The sequence below is a fragment of the Eptesicus fuscus genome, chromosome 7, assembly GCF_027574615.1.
Source record: "Eptesicus fuscus isolate TK198812 chromosome 7, DD_ASM_mEF_20220401, whole genome shotgun sequence".
In the NCBI taxonomy this organism is placed as follows: domain Eukaryota; kingdom Metazoa; phylum Chordata; class Mammalia; order Chiroptera; family Vespertilionidae; genus Eptesicus; species Eptesicus fuscus.
This window is the reverse complement of record NC_072479.1, coordinates 85,471,422-85,492,874: the sequence shown is the minus strand read 5'-3', so window position 1 is coordinate 85,492,874 and position 21,453 is coordinate 85,471,422. Positions and strand designations below refer to the sequence as shown.

Sequence of the window (21,453 nt, the reverse complement as noted above, 5' to 3'; positions counted from 1 at the left end):
TTGGGTTATAGTGACATCAGTATTTGGGTTATAGTGACATCAGTATTTGGGTTATAGTGACACCAGTATTTGGGTTATAGAAAAGTACCCCTGCGTAGTGTATACAATACAATTGCTATGTCCTTACTCAGATTGGCCTTGAACATCTGGCATACTTTGGACAGGGCCCTCACACTCCAATTGGCCTTGAACATCCAGCATACTTTTATTAGGGTTCCCACATTTTGTAATTAGTTTATGTGTGCCGTGAGATGAAAAATGTTGAAAATCGCTGTTCTAGCCTGATTCATGAACATTAATTGAATAATGAACCAGACAAATATAAAAATAAAACTTTCTTTTCTCAAATAACTTGCATTTGCTTTCATCTTTCAAAATACTACATTTTATTTTTCTCCTCTAGAATTTAAGTTCCATGTGGGCAAGGTTTTTGCCCTGTTTGGATATCTGTTGTATCCTTATTTTCAAAGCAATGCTTGACACATAATAGATGTTTAATAAATATTAATTAAATCAATTTTGATAGGTACTATAAATTAAAAATTGCACGATACTTATGAAAATATAAAGTAGGGTATCTGATGTATCCAACAGAAATAGCTCTCAATAATGAAGGGAGGAAATACTTTTTCAGACTAACAAAAGCTGAGGTAATTTATTACCAACAGGTCTGCATTATTAACAATATAAAATGGAGTTCATACGTGGACTCTAATGAACAAAATAAATTGATGAACAAAAATAGATCCAGAGACATAGAAGCATGGAACAGATTGCTAATCTCAGAGGGAAGGCAGGAGAGGGTGGGTGGATGGGAAGAGATCCACCAGTGAACATGTATGCATACATGCATAACTCAGTAGGATACAGTAGGATGGTGAAGGCTTGGGGTGAGGGGCAAGGGTGGGCTAGAAGAGGTCAATGGGGGGCAAAAGGGGACATATGTAAACTTTCAACAATAAATATTTTAAAAAATAAATAATAAAGGAGTCTTGCCCATGAGTGTGGCTCAGTGGTTGAGCATCGACCTATGAACAGAAAGTCACTCACGGTTCGATTCCCAGTCAGGGCACATGCCCAGGTCATAGGCTTGATCCTCAGTATGGGGCATGCAGGAGGCAGCCAATCAATGATTCTCTCTCTTTATTGATGTTTCTATCTCTCCTTGCCCCTTCCTTTCTGAAATCAATAAAAAAATATATTTAAAAAAAAAACACCCTCCAAAATGAAAAACAATAAATATTTTAAAATAATAATAATAAAGGGAGTTCTTACCCAGCCAGTGTGGCTCTGTGGCTGAGCATTGACCCATGAACCAGGGGATCAGTGTTCAATTCTTGGTCAGGGCACATGCCCAGGTTGTGGGCTCGATCCCTAATAGAGGGCGTGCAGGAGGCAGTTGATCAGTGATTCTCTCTCATCATTGATGTTTCTATCTCTCTCTCCCTTTTCCTTCCTCTCTCTGCAATCAGTAAAAACATAATAAAAAATAACGCTTCAATAAATACAGGGGTGCATGCATTCTTTCAAACTGTTGCCTCTGGTTTCTTCAGATATATTCCCAGAAGTGGGATCACTAGGTCAAAGGAAACTCCATATTGTTTTCCAAAGTGGTGGGAATGCAGACCTTAGAAGCTTCTCTTTCCTCCACAGCTTGTTTGTTGATTCATTGATGGTAGTAATAGCGTCAATGATAGAAAGAAAGAAAAAGGAAAAAGAAAAAACTCACTTTAAAATTATATTTTTAAAAACTAGATAAAACGCCACTGATGTTGAAATATTTGAAACATTTCCCTTAAAATGTCAAACAAGTCAACACTATTCCCCATCAATAACTTTCTGACAGTCTTACCCTTTTTCATTAGACAAGAAAGAATAGTTATAACACAGGAAACAATAAAGCTTATTATTAAATGTTATATTTTATAACATTTAAAATAATCCACAGACTATTCGAAATTGTGAGAGCTTTCAGCATGGATGTTGAACAGAAAAATAATCAAAAGCAGTTATATTTCTATATAGAAACAACTATTTTAAAAGACAATAAAATTACATAACTCCAATAGGAGAAAAATGATATATATATATATATATATATATATATATATATATATATATATATATAAAATAAGGATGCATGTAGTAAATAATTTTTGGTAACTGTTTAGAAAAATTGTAAATTATATAAGAAGACAAAAATCAATAGAAGATATAGATTATAGCCCTGGCCAGTGTTGTTCAGTAGTTAGAGTGTTAGCCCATGCACCAAAGAGTCGAGTGCTCAATTCCCAGTTAAAAACTAGATAAAACGCCACTGATGTTGAAATATTTGAAACATTTCCCTTAAAATGTCAAACAAGTCAACACTATTCCCCATCAATAACTTTCTGACAGTCTTACCCTTTTTCATTAGACAAGAAAGAATAGTTATAACACAGGAAACAATAAAGCTTATTATTAAATGTTATATTTTATAACATTTAAAATAATCCACAGACTATTCGAAATTGTGAGAGCTCGTATCTGGGTTGTGGGTTCATTCCCTGGCCCCAATAGAGGCACATGTGGGAGGCAACCAATTGGTGTCTCTCTCTCACATCGATGTCTCTCTCTCTCTGTGATACCCTTCCTCCCTCCATTCCACTCTCTCTAAAAATCAATGGAAATATGCCCTTGGGTGAGGATTAATAAAAAAAGGATACATATTACTTATATATATAAAAGCCTAAGCAACCTAACAACTGGTCACTATGATGCACACTGACCACCAGGGGGCAGAAGCTCAATGCAGAAGCTGCCCCCTGGTGGTCAGTGCACTCCCACAGCCAACCTCCGCGACCCCTTCCCCTGGTCAACCTCCTGCGATCCCTCTCCCCAGCCAGATAACCTCCCATGGCGCCCATCGGCCCTGATCGCCAGCCAGGTTGAGGGACCCCACTCGTGCAAGAATTCATGCACTGGGCCTCTACTAAATTAATAAGAACATAATGTTATAGATATAATACTGTCAACACTGACCTATGGATCATGTGAAATTATAAGATTCTTCTAAAATTGATATAGAAAAGCAAAGATCCAGGACATATGAAAAGTAAAAAAAGTAAGTTGAAGAAATTTAACAAAAGTGAAGTTATACAGAAGGAAAGAAAAAAGGGTTACAGATATTAAAACTTTATTACCTATGGTTATAAGCCATAATCAGAAATGTTTTTCTGTAGTACTTTTTTTTTCCTGCAAATCCATTTTCTTATTGTGTAGCATCTAGCTGTTGCTACACCATCATCACTGAGGTAAGCACATTTTTCATTTCCTCTCACATCAAACCTATAATAGAGAGAGTACATTAAACACCATGTACTAGGGAGTCCTATAATTTCTCCCTTGTCCAATAACACCTTTAAAAAATATCTCCCCGAATCGTAAAAATGTGTACTGTGATATACCAGTAGTATTCTCTTGCTAGGGTTAAGATATCTGCACCAAACTGGACCATTAAGAGTCTGTCTTCCAAGCATTTATATTTATCAAGCATTTATATATATATATTAAATTACATTAAGTGAGTTATATGTAATGAGTGGAACTCCCAGTTCATATAAATCAATGGTTCTAACATGGGGCAATTTTGCCCTCCCCCCACCCTCCACAAGGGACACTTGGCAATAATTGGAGACATTTTTGGTTGTCACCAATGGAGTGGGTAAAAATCAGAGATGCTGCTAACATCCTACCATGCACATGAAAGTGCCCCCCCCCCCCAACAAAGAATTATTCAGTCCAATGTGTCAGTTGTGTTGCTATTGAGAAACTTGAATAAAAACTAAAGTGGCTGGCAGTCATCATTTGTGTTGGTTACACTGAGATCATGTGTGCAGTGAGTTCAGGTCTTTCGATCCAATTTTTCTTATTGTAAAATGAAAGATACAAAGCTCAGGATAAATTATGTTATCAATGCAAATAAAATCAGGTTAAAATAAACAACAAATTGATCATGAATTGTAAAATATGTCAGCAAACAGGTAGCACAAAGCTTAACAAATAGATGTAGAATTGGAAAAGATAATTTAGAATCAGGCAAAAGTTTAAATTTGTTTGGACTGTATTTGTGACTTTTAAGTCTTTATTTTCAAAATAACCAAGTACAAGATCTTCCCCTTCTATATATATATTTTAAAGCAAATTAACAACAGTTAATATTTATTAATTGCTATGATCCAGGTTCTCTTTTTAAAATTTATCTTTATTGTTTAAAGTATTATAAATGTCCCCTTTCGTCTGGTTGCCCCCTCATCCCCACTCCCATGTCCTCCCCATGCAATAGATGAGGATTCCCCTTATATCTTGATTCCCAGCCTCTCTGGTTGACTCCTGGAGTTAATCTCAATACATGATACAATCTTCCCATTTCATCTTTTCAACATGTGCTCAAATCCTGAACTCTAGAGAAATGTAGCTAACCCATGGTTTCTTTTGGTTGCACTATCTGAATTTAAATAATCTCAGAAAGAAAGAAACTCACCATTTGTTAAACATTCCTCCATTTATCCATTTTCCTTTTTGATTTTCGGTCATCTCCAACCCAATCCAGAGATCATAAATACTTTTGTGCTGTCTTAGAAAATCCTTTAGAGACAAAATAAATTTCATAATTTTACTTCTCAGTTTTTACTACAGCATATTGTGAGGAGCAAGGTGACAAATGTTCAACTCCAAGCTATACCAGAAAATAAAAAATATTTTACTCTCTGACCCTCAGTTTTCTTATTTATGAAACAAAGATGTGAGATACATTTTCTTTCAGATACTTTCTGATTCCAAATTAATAATTTTTCAATATGAAAATCTATTCTTCCAGTATTTTCAAACAAAAAATATATGGAAATCCAGTTTGTTATGAAGCTCATTTTAATCATCACATATATACTATAATGGTTTTTCTGTTCCTAGCAATTGCTAGTATATTGAGTTCCACGTTGTATTTTACTTCAACTTCTCTCCCAAAATTATTAACTCTCTCTCTCTCTCACATACACACACACATACACACACACATGTCCCTCAGATAACTACGGTAGTTCTTTTATAATCTAGTTATCAGATTGTATATATTTTGCAGATATTTTAATTTTTAAATGTATCATTCAGGGAAATTATAATTTTTCCTGATATTTCTTCTTTTCTCCTTCTTATTCATTCAATGTTATAATTGAGTTCAGTTTCAAGTCATGGAGTCTTCTCTGCTACTGAGTACATACCTGGGAAACCTTCAGCTTTACATTATATAACTCCATGTTTCAAGTTAATGATAAATATATAGGAATCATGACAAATCACAATACTCATGGTCCATTTCTATTTAAATCTAGTAACAGTGACAAAGTAGCCTTTGTCATTTTAATATGCCATCCTCTGCAGCATTTTATAAATTTACTAGTAGCCCATTTGCAGGAAAAATCCTGCAAGCGGCCACTGTGGTCGCATGTGCTGCCGCTGCCGCTGCTGTTGCGGCTGCTGCACCTGCACCCGTGCCACTGCCACCCGCCCCGCCCCGCCCCATCCCGGCCCGCCCCGCCCCGCCCGGGCTTTCCCTCTGGCAGCCATCTTGCTTTCCACTTTTCCTCCGTCTTCCTTCTAAGTTGTCTTCAGTCTTCACTCCTCCCTCCCTCAGCGTATGCAAATTAACTGTCATCTTTGTTGGGTAATTTGCATACTTGCCCTGATTGGCTGGTGGGCGTGGCTTTGGATGGTGGGCGTGGCTTGGACATAGCGAAGGTGTGGTCAATTTGCATATTACTATTTTATTAGGTAGGATTTTTAAAAAGTTCATTTCATTGAGCTAAACTTTGGGATTACAAATAAAAAGATTAATAAAATATTCTCCTTGGATTGAAAGGGTTTAATTTAGTGAGAAAAATTATGTAAATATAGAGTTAGAAAATATCCTTCTTGTTAAGGGGAAGATAATGAGTATAATAAACACAAATTACATTTGAGTTTACACAAAAGAAGTATCTGGTTTTTATGGGAGACTTTCACATAGAATGTGCCCTAAGAGGTGAATCTGGAAGAGATTTCATGATACATATAGAGGGTGAGGGAGAAAAAGACATTCATAGTCTAGACTTAGCAAAGAGCTTGTCTGAAGGCAGAAAAAAATATATTAGAATAAACATATTGGAAACCAGCAGGGGAGATGTATGCCTATGCCTATGCCTATATATTCATATGAAAAATAATACAACAATTAATGAATAGTAATGTAAAAATAAACTGTTTTGTGTACTTGCAACTGTAAATCTATTTTTGCCCACCCTATATGTGTATATATAAATTATTGAATAATGGGAAAATTGGATAATGTTCAGTAGCTTTGGTCTTGGTGACAGGCAACTGGGAGGTGCATTTTCTAGAACCTGTCCAATGAAAATATATTAATTGTTATTTGTTCAACACAGGGGTGCCCATATAGCTTATTGTTAAAAATGCAAGATAATTTTAAGTAGATGGAAATAAACAACAAAAAAATATTTCATGAAACAAGTTTATCTAATTTTAACTTAGGACATATTTTGTAATGTAAATCTCTCTCTCTCTCTCTCTCTCTCTCTCTCTATATATATATATATATAGATAGATAGATAGATAGATAGATATAGATAGATAGATATAGATAGATATAGATAGATATATATAGATATATATATATTCACATATATATTCTACCTAATAATAGACAAATATGCAAATTGACCGTACCTTCGCTATGCCCCCGATTGGCCAGGAGGCGCGGGGGGTGGGACTCGGGGTGGCCGGGGTGGCCGATTGGGCCAGCGGGATGCTGAGCTCGCGTCGCCAGCAGCAGCTCGAGCTCAGCGTCTGCGCCATGGCTGTGCTGTGGCACAGAAGGGGCCTCTGGGGCAGCGAGCTCACGTCCCACTGCAGACCATCAAAAGCGGGGGAGCTGGGTGCCTGTCCGCTCAGGCACCAGGCCTTTCAGAAGCCTTCACCGCGCCGGAGGCTTCTGAAAGGCCTGGTGCACTAGCAGACAGGCACCCAGCTCCTCCGTGATTGAAAGCAAAAGCGTGTAGGGGACCCTACACGTGCATGATTCAATCATGCACTGGGCCTCTAGTATATATATATAATATTTTAAATTTTTTAAAATAAAGTCTTAAAATTCTTGTATACATTATTGCCCTGGCTGATGTGGCTCAGTTGGTTGAGGGTCATCCCATGCACCCAAGGTCACAGGCTAGATTTTTAGTCAGGGTGCATGATGGGGTTGCAGGCTCTATCCCCAGAAGGGGCTGTGCAGAAGACAGCTGATCAATGTGATGTTTTATCTGCTGGAAGCAAATTCTAGCAGGTCATAATTATGCAAGAAGTTCATCAGAAGGCTTATGGATCTTGGGGCTTCAGCAGGGTTGAAGATCTGCATATATTATTACCTGCTGCTGAACAGCTGTAGGCATTTTCGCTAAACTGATAATCTTTTCCTGTTTACCTGCTCCTGGAGGAATGGCTGAAGGAATTTCCCCTAACCTGATAATCCATTGTTCCTTACCATACCTTACCTTTGATATGTATATCTGCTTTGTCAAAAGGAAAGATCTATACTAATAAAAGGGTAATATGCTAATTAGACTGGGAGACCTTCTGGACATCCTTCCAGACAAAGCCATGGTGGTGGGGCCAAGGCAGGGGCGGTCAGGGGCAATCAGGCCAGGAGGGGAGGGTAGTTGGGGGTGATCAGACCAGCAGGGGGGCAGTTGGGGGTGAGTAGGCCAGCAGTGGGGGACAGTTGGGGGTGATCAAGCTAGCAGGGGGGACATTTGGGGGTGAGCAGCCTGGCATGGGGGCAGTTGGGGACAAGCAGGCCAGCAGGGGGGGAAGTTGGGGGGTGCAGGCTGGCAGTGGGGGGCAGTTGGGGCAAGCAGGCCAGCAGGGGGGCATTTGGGGGTGAGCAGGCCGGCAGGGGGGCAGTTGGGGGTGAGTAGACCAGCAGTGGGGGACAGTTGGGGGTGATCAAGCCAGCAGGGGGGACAGTTGGGCGTGAGCAGGCTAGCGGGGGGCAATTGGGGGAAAGCAGGCCAGCAGGGGGGAAAGTTGGGGGTGCAGGCTGGCAGTGGGGGGCAGTTGGGGAAAGCAGGCCAGCAGGGGGGAAAGTTGGGGGTGCAGGCTGGCAGTGGGGGGGCAGTTGGGGAAAGCAGGCCAGCAGGGAGGCAGGTGAGGGTGAGCAGGCCAGCAGGCAGAGTGGTTAGGGGCGATCAGGGAGGCAGGCAGGTGAGCAGTTTAGGAGCCAGCAGTGCCAGCAGTCAGACATCCCCCAAGGAGTCCCAGATTGGAGAGGGTGCAGGCCAGGCTGAGGGACACCCCCCACCCTGTGCACAAATTTCGTGCACTGGGCCACTAGTATGTTAATAAAAAGCCATGGATCCAGAGATTCAGAGAACTTAGTCACTAGAGCTAAGACTCCCCTGGCTCTCCCAAAATGCCTTCCAAATTTATATTTCTTGTCTAGTTTATCCATGTATATGCAGCCCCTTCTCCTGATTCCTGAACCCTTGCTGTGAGAAGACTGCAACATTTAACAATGTTTCTCTCCCTCTTCCTTCCTCTCTAAAATTAATAAAAAATATTAAAATTATTGTACATATTACTTTTATCACTCCTTTACATCAGGTTTACCTCATTCTGTTGGTCATTTATATTTTGCCCAGATTATATAATACATAACAGGGATTACCAATCTTCAAAATACATCAAGATATTTTATGATCAGGTTTTTTTTAATCCAAATAGTACAATCATTCTTATTTGTTGTTTAATGATTTCCCTTAAGCTTAAACCTATTTTTGTGTACTTCTGTTCTTGGTGTTCCATAATATTCACTATTTTTCAGTCTTTGCCAACATGATTCCTGTAAGTGAAGAGTTTAAGCAGTATGCCTTGTTCTTTCTTTATCCCTCAAGAATTTTATTAACATTCATTATTTTTCCATTTTGCCAGTAATTTAGCCTCTTTTTCCTTAAGAGTAACTGTCAAAGGCAGTACAAATATTTCTCAGAATGTTCACTATAAAAGTCTTGCAAAATTCATGAGTGAGATTATTTATAGAAACTCTTCCATTTAAGCATACTTTATTTTCTGTGTCTGCTCTTAACATATTTAATTTCTCATTCAGATTTCCATACCTTTTCTTGCTTCCAAAATAGTTTACTTTCTTTGCACTGATCTGTAAATTGTTCCAGTCTGGTTTACATTCATTTAAATTTATACCAATTATCAGGCAGATTATATAAATAGACTGTTCACCACAGAAATAAGATATAATTCTAAAAATGTTCACTGCTGTGCTATATTCTTTACATTTTAAATGCTTCTTAATTGTACATTATTCACAAAGATATTTAAATCAAATTACATTATCTCTTATATTGACCCTTTTAAAGAGATTAAACAAAAGCAAAACCATATGTCTACTGTAAAAGTGATTTAGGGAAATAACAGATTTCACAAGTGCAGAGTTACAGAGTTTCACAATTTCTTATTCTTGGACATTCTCTTTACTAAAAAGAAAAATTTGTCAGAGGGAAGGCAGGGTGGGGATGGGAGGGGAGTGGTTAACTGGGGAATTTATATGCATAAATGCATAACCCATGGACACAGATAATAGAGTGCAGACAATAGAGTGGTGAAGACCTGGGAGGGGCAACTTCATGGTGGAGGGAGTCAATGGGGCGGGGAAACACAAACAAAGAGGATATTTGTAATACTTTCAACAATAAAGATAAATTTTTTAAAAGTTTGTCATGGAAAATAATATTTATTCAACAAATACTCATTAAACTTTTATTTGTAGCTGTCTTTATGCTACAGCAAAAGATACAATTTCAAATAAAGCATAATATTTATTTACCGGATGCTCATACTCTGGCCTAGGGGGAAACTTTCAATGTCACACCTATTGCATTACCAGTAGGGAGTGCTCTGATGGAGGCTGCCATGCGACCTCAGAAGCAGACAGCAAAGCAATAGTGAGTAGTTAGAGGAAGGTGAAATGAAGAATTCCATCCACCCTGAAGCAGTTCTCTGTTTATGGACTATTCGCTTTTAAAAGGTTTCCAAATATTATCAAGCTCTTCTAGTTATACTCCTTAAAATATAAAGTTAACTATCAAGTCTACTAACTTGATGTGTTACACTATCCAAACAAAATGTCATCAGGTATCTTCCATGCCCTGCTATGAACATTTTTAATATTCCGTATACAAAGATAGGCCTGTGTAAAAAGTTTTAAAAATCATAATGGAATTTGAATGTTTCCAATGCCCTTACATACACAAAAAAAATTCATAAGGAATATGTATTTGATTACTTACCATTTCTTCTCTAGTGTCAATCACAGTTAGGTCAGCATGTTGAGTAAAACACTGCTTTCTACTTGAATTCCAATCCATTTCTTGTTCAGAGAAATAATAGCAATTCTTTTGAAAACCAATCCAACCATCTGGGCAACAATACTGAGTAGATCTAGGCCATTGGCTTGCTATAACTAGAAATGAGACAAATACATAGTTTAAGAACCAGATGAAACAATATACCTCTGTATTTGAGATTATTGGGGAAAGACAGGATCATGATGTAAAAGATTATGATCATGATTAGAATTGCATATCTACCACATAATATGTTTTTTAAAAATTCCTGTTACATTAAGTGACAGCAGCTCAGGATTTGACAGGACACTCATATTCCTTTTGAAGCATAATAGTAATCCCTCCTTTGGAAAAACTGCTGTTTGAAACTGCTGTTTTAGAATTCTCTGTTGTTTTGAAATTCTCTGATTTTTTTTTTTCTAGTCCCTCTGTTATTTTTTAGACTGTAAAATAACTTTGTTTTTTTAGCTTGAATAATAGAAAAGATAAACTTAATTGTCTGACCTTGCAAGCTAGCCATCTAACATTAAGAGACTGATAAGCTGATACTGATGCCAGGTGTCTGTATAGATAGATATGTACTCAGGGTTACAAGTTGTCTGTATAGATATGACAGGTGTTTGCTAGATATGATATATACTCAAGGTTACAAGCTGTCTGCAAAAATAACTTACACAAAGACTTAGAAGGATATAAAAAGGGAATACTCCTTCCTGCGTTTGTTCAGAATTTGACAGAGGTATTCTGCTCTGAACTTGTGCACAATAAAGATGGCTCCTAACTAATTGGCTCATTAAGGAGTCTTATCTAGTTCGCTGGTTTCCAATACAACACTTTTAACTCTAACCTCAATGATACATAGGCATTTCAGAGTAACCATTGTTATTTGTGTCAATTTCACTTGTGTTAAATCACCTTTGCCATTTATGGGTAAATGAAATATAATAAAATCCTAGGATTATCTGCAAGTAATAAAAATACTAACTATACTAGACTGTAAAAATGCAGGAAGCATGTTAAATGCTAAGGAATTAATGGAAAGAATAAAACAGAATATGTAGCTAACAAGGCATGTGTTAGATTGCCTATTGTCAAGAAGGTACCACCATCACTGTATAGTTCTGGGTTAACCAATGAAAAGAACCCACACGAGATTTAGAAGGGGGGAGTGAAGGAGAAGTCATTATTCTTAAAGACTTGGACATTGACAGTTCGTAAGTCTCTTCATGAGTAGCTTTGGCACCTAGATGTGTTAGCTTCTTAGACTTTCTTCTAATCTCTGGATTCTTCTAAAACATTATTAGTGGTTTAAGCCAAAGTTATTAGTGACTATTTCTCCTCCAGCGATGCAGCTTTCCCGACCATAACTCCACAGCTCCTTTAAAGTCCTAGTCTTGAAATATTTGTAGTGTCTGTTTTTCTGAACACAGGGAGACTTGAGTCAGTTTTTGGTTCCAAAATAGTTCTAAAGAAACAGAACCTTAAGGATGAAATATCATCATATTGGTTTTTCAATGTCATTTGCTTTAAAGGCATTAATCTAATCACCAGTTGTAAATGGGATGCTGGTGATTAAGGGTGTACAGAGAGAAAACAATTGATTGAATTGTTATCTGCACTCATTTCCACAATGAGTCAATGAAATTTTGCTTCATGTTATGACATGGCAGAATAACATAGCATAATGTGGAACAAAAGAAATGAGATGCAAAGGATACATGCAAATTGCATGTTTTTATTTATGTAGAAATGTTTTAAATGGGCAACACTAACCTATGCAACAGAAATCAAAATAGTGATTATCATTAACAGGGTGAACAATTTGTCTTAATGTTTGCATCTCCCAATGCCTTACCTAGGTCACGTATTTCATAATAACTCATTCACTGATACCCATTAAATATATCGTGACTAATGGGAAGAGAGTGAGAATAATAAGAAAAGATCATGATGAAACAAACAAACAAACAAAAAGAATCATTTAATAGTGAAACGGAATTTTTGGACTGGAACCCGGATTTTTTGTTGGCCGGAATCAAAGAATGAATCCACGGACAGAAGATGGTATTGCAAAGGTGGAAATTTATTGAAGAGCAAGTACAGACTACCACATGGGGAGAGGGAAAGAGTCCCACAGAATGGACTCCCACGTGGGGAGGGTGAAAAGGGTCCCACTGAGCTCTTTTTCCCTTGGCTTATAAAGGCTGCAGATCCTGGTGCCTTGATATCCCCTCTAATTGGTCACTATTCCCTTAGACTGGTTACTATGGTAACTCCTAGGCTCTAAGGTGGAACCTCTTGTGGAACAAGTGATGCCCTCCTCCCTCATTGTTCTTTTCTTCTGGGCTTTCTTCCTTCCTCTTTATTTTGTAAATATAGACCTTTTGGCTACTTCCAGCTCCCTTGTCTTATGTAAATGCTCCCTGCACCTGTCTTCCTGGTGTTATGGAGATGTATCTATTGCTGCTTCCTTGTCTTATGGAAATGTGACTGCACCTGGCCTTCCTTGTGTTGTGGAGGTGTACCTTCTCCCAAGCTGTAGCCCTGTGTTTTCCCATGGACCCCAATTCTAAAAATTCCCGAAGCCTGCCTACATTCCCCTAAAATTTCTGTTTCAGTGCAAAGCCCTGAACAGGGAAAAAAAAAAAAAAAAAGATGAAGAAATAAAGTATGTCATTTACTCACCACATATACTTAAGAAAATAATTACAAGTAATCCAATAGTTGACACCTTATACTTGTTAACACCTGAAAAACAGCAAAAAAAAAAAAAAAAATATGTTTAGATTAAGAAACAGCTAAAAGAAAAACTAAAGTTTGCCTTCATAACTGTTTCTAAAAACCTCTTTAGGCAATTTTATTCTGCTACTTCACAAAGAAATGACACAAAACAATTTTTTTCCTGTTTGTCATATGAGAAAAAAATTCTGATTTTTATTTTTTTTGCTTGAAATTTCTCAGGCTATCCTTATATCCAATTCAAGTGTTACCATGGATTTTACTGTCATAGTCCAAGGAACCAAAGATGTATGTGTCTTTAGGCTAGAGTTTCCTCAGGCCTGGAGCCACTCCCAGACCTTCACTACCCTTCCTCTATGGCAGTGATTTCAACCTTTTTCATCTCATGGCACATATAAACTAACTACTAAAATTCTGCAGCACACTAGAAAATATATTTTTTGCTGATCTGACAAAAAAATAGGTATACTTTTGATTCATTTACAGCAGATGGAGATTGTTGTGTTGATTGTTGTCATTTTTTTTTTTATTTGACAATGTAAGGAAAAAGAGGTCAGTAACCCTGGCTAAATAGTCAGGTATGGCATGTTTTAAAGATACTTGTAGCACACCAGTGTGCCATGGCACACTATTTGAAAACCACTGCTTTATGGTAAAATATTAGGACATCCTAACATTCTTTTAATGTTTCTAAGAAAATCTACTTTCCAACTATTGAAAAGTTTATTTTAAATTATAGACTGCATAGCATATTTGAAAGGTCATAGAATAATAAATCAAAAGATTTGGGATTATAATTTTTACCACAGCAAACAATGGGAACTTGGTTAACTCATGATTTTTTTCTGGCTGCATATTTCCTCATTGGCAAAATCAGTAGAACACAACTCATATCTGGCCAGAAATTGTTTTTCTTTTATTAGTGCCCATTTTGGGAGAAAAATGGTATATAACTTTTAAAAAATGAAATATTTTTATTTTTTTATTTTACATGATTATAAACTATTTATCCTTATTGTAAATTTTAAAAATTTATAAAAGTTACCTTCAGGTAGACTATAAACATTGAGAGTGTTTATCATTCCTCTTTTTCACCTAATAAAGAACTATTCTTTTGTTGAATACTTTTTTTCCCCATAGTATATGTATTAAAAATAATATTTACTAGTAAAATGCATCCAAACTTACACTACTTAGACAAAATCAGCATTCTCATTTGAGTTAACATCCTTCCATGTATGTATCTCTCTAATTCTATTTTCACACATATAACCTCTCCCCAAAATACATATAATCTTAGATGAGTACTATTATCATGTACCCATTGTTGTGTAATTTAATATTTTAGTTAACAATTTGTTCTTACTACTGTGGCGCACTGAATGAATGGCCCCCAATGAATCGTGCCTCCTGTGTCTACCATTCCTTGAATGGCTGTTAGGATTTTGTAAAAAGATATAGCAAATGATATTGCTATGCATTTGGTGATGACTTAGTGTAAAGGGATAAATTGCAGATGCCTGCAGGAGGGGGATGAAATCATTAAATTAAAAAGAATGCTTGCATAGGCTAGAAGGGTTGTGGTCTTAAGTACAAATGAAGGGATTGTTCCTAGTAAGACCTTGTCTGCAATGTAGCAAAGGTCAAAAAAAGGAGAAACAGAACATACATCTGTCCTTTCAGCCTTTTTGGTACTGTATATGGCTCAGTTCAGAACTTGAGTCCAGGCTTTTAATCACCTTTCAAATATCACCTCATTAATTTATTTAATTCCTTATTAGTTTTCTTCAAATATTAGGTATCTTGGAAACAAATACTTGTTTTCCCTTTTCTATACCATCAGTCAAGTCGATTTGTTATTATGGCAGTCTGTTTATCTGTCCATGAACTGGTATGGTGAACAAAAGGATATTATCAATATCACAGGTTCAAAATCTTAATCAAATAGTTACAATGCATAACTTTATTTTCTTACCCCATTTTAGCATATATCTCTTCAACCATTAAATAATATTATCTTTTTTAAAATTAAATAATACAAATATGTTGTTTTCAGAAGGTCTGCTTTTTAACAGGAATTAAGTACAATCAATTTTTCTTGTGTTAGCTGTCCCATCATTCCATATTTTAATTATGTATGGGGGGAGGTAATAATTATTTACTGCCATATTAAGTGGAAATTTTAAGTACATTTTCTATTCATTATTTTAAGTAGGTAGTTAGGCTCTTTTGGAATTCTTTCCCTCTGAGCTCTAAAATCTAGTTTTCTACATTCAGTATAAATAGCTTTCATTGTACAAGATCCTCCTTTCTATTCTTATCCAAAAAACAAAACAACAGAAAATATTTGTCTCCCACTATAAATTTCATATTAACAGGTGGTTATTAGACTTAGTGTGATGAGCACATGGGTAAGATATGAAAATGTCAAATCACTATGTTGTATGCTTGAAACTAATGCAATACTATATGTCAACTAAATTTTAACTTAAAAATAGATGAATTTCAAAGTCGCTCAGCCCTTATGTGTTCAACAAAGGAATATGAAAAACATAACATCCTAGGACAGCTCAATAAAAAAACCTATTTAAGTAACAATTATAATCTTATCTAATAAAGAGGTGATATGCTAATTGACCCTCACACCATCACAAAGGTGACCAATAAGGAGGGATATGCTAATTGACTGCCCTGCCCTCAAAGATGGTGGTGCCCATAGCCAATAAGGAGGGAATATGTTAATGGACTGCCCTGCCCTCAAAGATGGTGGTGCCCACAGCCACAAGATGGCGGTGCCCAGTCCCCTCAGCCCCGCCAGCCTGGCCTTGCTGCACACCTGCCTCTAGAGTCCCCCAGTCCCTTCAGCCCCCCAGCTGCCCAGCAGGAAAGCCTTGGATGGTAGCTGCTCAGCCGACACCCAAAGGCACAGGCAAGCCTTAGATGGTGCTGCCCAGCTGCTCAGGGCCGCCCGAGGCTCAGGTAATCAGGGCCGGCCAAGGCTTGTGCTGCCAGCAGTGGCAGCAGCAGAGGTGTGATGGTGCATCGCCTTTCCCTGATCGCCAGGTTGCCTCCCACCCCTGAGGGCTCCAGAACTGTGAGAGGGGGCAGTAACTCCTTTTTTGTAACTCCTTTTGTTCAGATAAATATTTTTTGTTGTTAATTACAGCCTGAACCTCTTCTTTGATTAACACAATATAACTAAAATAGTTCTAATTAACCTCTATGATAATCTAAATTGTGAAGGATGTCAATTATTTTCCTCAAAGAGAAGCTCCATTGATTTAACTAATTTTTCTCAATTTCTGAATCTAATCTCCAAAGAGGGTTGAAAGAAGTCAATGAATTTAAAGTAAAAAAACATACCCTACTTTCTAAATCATATCTATAGGGGAAAAAATCATAAACTACCAATAAGTAGAAATCTACACTAATAAAAGAGAAAGACGCAAATTGACCTCGGCAACACCCACCAGCCAATCAGGAGTGAGTATGCAAATTAACCCAACAAAGATGGTGGGTTAATTTGCATATGCAGGCACCAAGTGGCCAGAAGCGGGACGGTGCTAAGCAGCCTGGGTCTCAGACAGGCACCAGACCCAGGCCCCAGGGTCCCAGGATCATCCATGGCCCAGGAAGGTGGGCCAGTCAGCACCAGGCCCCACCCACAGGATCCCGGGACCATTGCTGCAGGGCGAGAGCAGAGTGGGCAGCTGGGAGAACTTTGCAGAGTGGGAGGCCACCAGAAGGAGAGCAGAGTGAGAGAGCTGGCGGCTTGGAATTAATTCACAGAAGAAAAAAGATCATGGAAAAGAAATAGGTGTGACCTGTTTAGATTAAAGTAATCAGGTACACCTTTTCGGTAATGGTGATGGTGATGGTAACATGTGAGATAGAACAGAGTGTGAAACTGGCTGGGGTCAGAAGCAGCATGTGGCCTCCAAGGGTGTGAGGAGTCCAGTGAGTGAGAGCAGGCAGGGAGTGGGACATGGGCGGGAAATTGGGTGAAAGAGGGAACAGAGGCCAGATGTTCACCAAGGTTTATTCAGATAAATATTAAAATAATTACCTTGGCATGCTCAGCCTGCATGGCTCAGTGATTGAGTATGGACCTATATACAAGGAGATCGAGGTTCAATTCCCTGTCAGGGCACATGCACGGGTTGCGGGCTTGATCCCCGGTAGGAGGCATGTGCAGGAGGCTGCCGATCAATGATTCTCTCTCATCATTGATGTTTCCAGCTCTCTCTCTCCCTCTCCCTTCCTCTCTGAAATCAATAAAAAATATTTTTAAAAAATTACCTTGCAGCCTGAGTTTTCCCTAAGTCATGTTTAGTTATGTTAACCATTATCACTCCAGGATTAAGCGGTGTCTGTGAATGGGTTTAACCAGCATTCCACCCAGGTGAACACTGTAATTGGTGATAAGAATGTAGTTACAATAGGTTGTAGTAATCTACATGATCCTTGATGTTCGCTAAGGTATGTACTAGGGCTAAACAGTGTACTATGCACTTAGAAAGAAAGTGTTTTCATAATATTTTTTTCAGAAAAATAATGTTTATTAATGTAAGTTGTGCATTTAATAATCCTATACTTTGTTGTCTATGTATACACATACATACATACATAAAATTGTTTTGTGGGTATAAATGAGTTGATGGAAGATAAATTAAGGTTACATATATCATTACCTAGCTCAATCCTGGACTTATATTTAGTAAATATTAGTTTATTTCCTTCATCTTTTACATGTCAGGCACTGGATTAGACACTTTATTTGTATCTTACATAAGACAGTAAATTTATATGAGGATCACCCGGAGAGCTCTTAAAGTCTCCCTGACCAGGCCTCCTCTGAGATCAAACAAACTCTCATCTCAGGGGCGGGGGCATGGCATGTCTGCCTTGAAAGCTCCCTGGTGGTTTCAGTTGGGCGGGCAAAGTTGAGAATCACTGTGCCAGGGTCCTCTGTGTAGCAATGGAGGGCTATCTTCAAAAATGCATGCACTTGGCTTTTCAAAAAATGTCTGTCCCTTTTCAAATCCTACTGTGCTTTCAAGTCTTCAAAGAATTGGCAGCTGCATTGTGAAGCCTTCCCATTTGACACAGCCTTTGATATTCTATCTGCTCTGTGCATAGCTTTATTATAGCTCACACAGAAATAGTCATTCCTAATGGGAGGAAAAATGAAATATTAAACTGAAGGCAAGTTCTTTGAAGGCAGGGAGACAGATGGATAGATGATAGATAGGTAGATAGACAGATAGAGGTATCCTATATAATAAAACCCAAATGTGCAAATCAACCAAATGACAGGACGACTGGTCGCTATGAGCGGGGCCTAAGCTGGAAGGCAGACATCTCCTGAGGGGTCCTGGACTGAGAGAGGGTGCAGGCCAGGCTGAGGGACTTCCCTCCCCCCCTCCCCCCCCCCAGTGCCCAAATGTTGTGCACCGGGCCTCTAGTAAGAAAATATTAAAAAATAAAATCCAAAATAAATATATGAATAAGTTATATCACACAGTTATTACTTTTACAAGGGTGTTTATAATTTCAAATGATATATCTATATATTTCATATATAATATTATACATAATATATGACTTAATGTAATTTCAAATTCACTTTATGATTTAAGTGAAGTTGCCTTAATCCATTTGTTTATGACAAAGACAAAAAAATAAGTTCTTTTTAGAAGCAAAGTTGATAGGAGAATGAAGTAAGTTGTTTCAGCATGTTGTCATCTCATCTATTGTCATGATAAGTACCTCAGCTGTCACTGAGACTATAAATACTGAGAGTTTGTGAGAACTGTTTGAGAGTTTTGGTTTGGGTGAGCCCACTCTTTCCTAAACTTTTAATTTATATATTTTTAATCTTTATTATTTTTATTTAAGTATAGTTAGTAACCAATATTTTATTAGTTTCAGGTGTGCAATATAGTGACTCACTACTTATACACATTACAATGTGATCACCTCTCTAACACTAGTAATCAGTCATCATGCAAATTCATCACAATATTATTGACTATACTCCCTTTCACCAAAACTCTCCCAAGACCGTTGGGGCATTAGCTCTTGCTGATAAGGGTTACTATCTCTTTGGTAGCACAAAAAGTGAGGCAGCTGTCCAACCCATGTGGCTCAGTGGTCGAGTGTCCAGTGGTTGAGTGTCGAGTGGTCGAGTGTCTATCTATGAAGCAGGAGGTCATGGTTCGATTCCAGGTCAGGGCACATGCCCAGGTTGCGAACTTGATCCTCAGTGGTGGGTGTGCGGGAGGCAGCCCATCAATGATTCTCTCTCATCACTGATGTTTCTCTCTTTGTCTCCCTCCCCCTTCTTCTCTGAAATCAATAAAAATATATTAAAAAATAAAATAAAAATGAGGCAGCCAACACCTGCTTCTTTTTTCTAGCAAAGGGTACTTTAACTTTTGTGTGACAGTTGAAAATCAGCTCTCCTTTGATAGCTGTCCTTCCTAAGTAACTCTAAGTGTAAAAAGCTACACCTCGTATTAAATTTAGACTTTATTCTTTTATCCCCCTTGCCTGGAATAGATTAATAATCTATAATTGGTTTGGTGTATGTTATTTCTTTATTTTCTTATTAAGAGATATTATCCTGTATGTTATTGGCTTGTGAAATTATTATAATTACCACAGGGAATCTGTATTATGTAAATTACTGACAAAGACAAAATCAGTTTCTGAAGCATAACTTTTGCTGCTTCCCCCAAAACAAAGCAATACAATATTAAGTAACTTATAGAATATATTTGTGTGATATATAGAACTTACTTATACATAAAACATATAAATCCAAACTGTTGATTGATATGTAAAGTTGAACTTAACATTGATTTTATGCATGGCTAGAAAGTATTCTTAAAACTTTTTGTTCAGATATTTTCATGTTACCATATAATATTTGATTCCATTTTTTTCCCAACCCTCTTTGATTTAACCTTAGAAATAATTATTAAATTTTCAAAAACTTAAAAGAGAGGATTCTAGTATGCGTTTTGATACAAACTGTAACAATAACTTTTGACTTGCATGTACTGGTAGGTTGAAATAAAATTAAGTGGAAGTATTTAAAATTCACAACAGTCCCCAAATCATGGATTGCTATATATCATGCATTTTAGTTTCATTCCCTCTCTTCTTCACCATAGTATGACTATACAGAGCTCTGTTGAAATAACTTGGATTTTCCTGTCAGATTTAGAATTGGGATCTGAGTTTGTTGTTTAATACATCCAAGTAATACCTAGTTGTTTTCTAAGGGTATTTTTTTTTTAGTACATTTTCTTCCCTCATCCTTCTTAAGGTTGCCAGAGACATCCTCAAAAATATCAGGATACCAGCAATTACTTAGATAAGAGTAAGATAGGCAGATAATCTTTCTGCTATTAAAAATCTGAAGTGTGGTTTATCTTGAGTTCCTCAAAGCCTATAAACAATCTTTAAAATATCACAGATATTGGCCATTTTTAATATCTTCTATGTATTCTAGTCATTGAATTAGTACATAGAATATATTTAGCATCTTCTCCAGTAATAGCATTATTAAATACTAAGTTAAAATGAATCTAAGTCTTGAACAATTTTAAGCTACTGTTAACCCCTTTCCGTTGTTAATTAAGATAAAGTGAATCTGAATTAAAAGAACAAAATAGTTATAAATCTGAATTTTGTTGTTCTATTTTTCAATAGGATTTTTTTTTTTTTCCGTGATGGGAGAAACTATAAAACTCATTTCATGTTTTCTAAGTTTTTAACATTAGGCTTCATAATTTCACTAAATCACCTTGATTCTGCACAATTGAAAATGGACTTACCTTGCTTTTTTGAATCAGTTCCTGGCACCCCTTTCTGAAGGGCAGATGAGGCGATGTTTTTCACCATATCTTCCATAACTTCTCTTCAAAGTTTTCACTTTAAAGCAAAAATGTTGTCGTTTTTACAACACAGTTTCAAGCTATGGTCTTATTGCTTTTATAAAGAAAAATAGACTTTTAAATAATATTTTTCAAAATGAAAGTAATCATATGACTAAGATCCTTAGTCATGCGTACTTCTCTTGTTGTGAAAGGAAATTAGAAAGAGTCAGAAAGGAAGTTCAGAAAAAAAAAAAAAAAAGATGAAGGCCTGGGATTGGCCAGAAACCAGGTGGAGGCAGCCAATGGGAGGAAACAGAGGGACATCTCAGCAATAAAGATTTAAAAAGAAAAAAAAAGGAAGTCATATGTTCGTGTGTGTGTGTGTG

The 21,453-nt window shown here is 37.2% G+C and overlaps 1 protein-coding gene across 1 annotated transcript; it reads right to left on the bottom strand.

Moving 5' to 3' along the window:
* Positions 1-667: 667 nt before the first annotated feature.
* On the bottom strand, positions 668-21,303 carry LOC103285410 (C-type lectin domain family 2 member B). The gene is made up of 6 exons (XM_054719278.1): positions 21,026-21,303; positions 13,128-13,190; positions 10,386-10,558; positions 4,523-4,626; positions 3,183-3,327; positions 668-1,653 (listed from the first exon to the last, which is right to left on the bottom strand). Exons 1-5 carry the CDS (start codon positions 21,099-21,101, stop codon positions 3,189-3,191), a joined length of 555 nt encoding a protein of 184 aa, XP_054575253.1. The 5' UTR covers positions 21,102-21,303; the 3' UTR covers positions 668-1,653; positions 3,183-3,188.
* Positions 21,304-21,453: the final 150 nt, after the last annotated feature.

What these genes read in the sequence shown, in the direction of transcription:
- LOC103285410 (XM_054719278.1), bottom strand. Translation starts at nt 21,101, where the DNA reads ATGGAAGATATGGTGAAAAACATCGCCTCATCTGCCCTTCAGAAAGGG. An exon ending in TTGACACTAGAGAAGAAATG is followed by an intron (nt 4,627 to 10,385) that starts GTAAGTAATCAA and finishes TTGTCTCTAAAG; the next exon opens with GATTTTCTAAGACAGCACAA. An exon ending in GGAGGAATGTTTAACAAATG is followed by an intron (nt 3,328 to 4,522) that starts GTGAGTTTCTTT and finishes TCTCTATTATAG; the next exon opens with GTTTGATGTGAGAGGAAATG.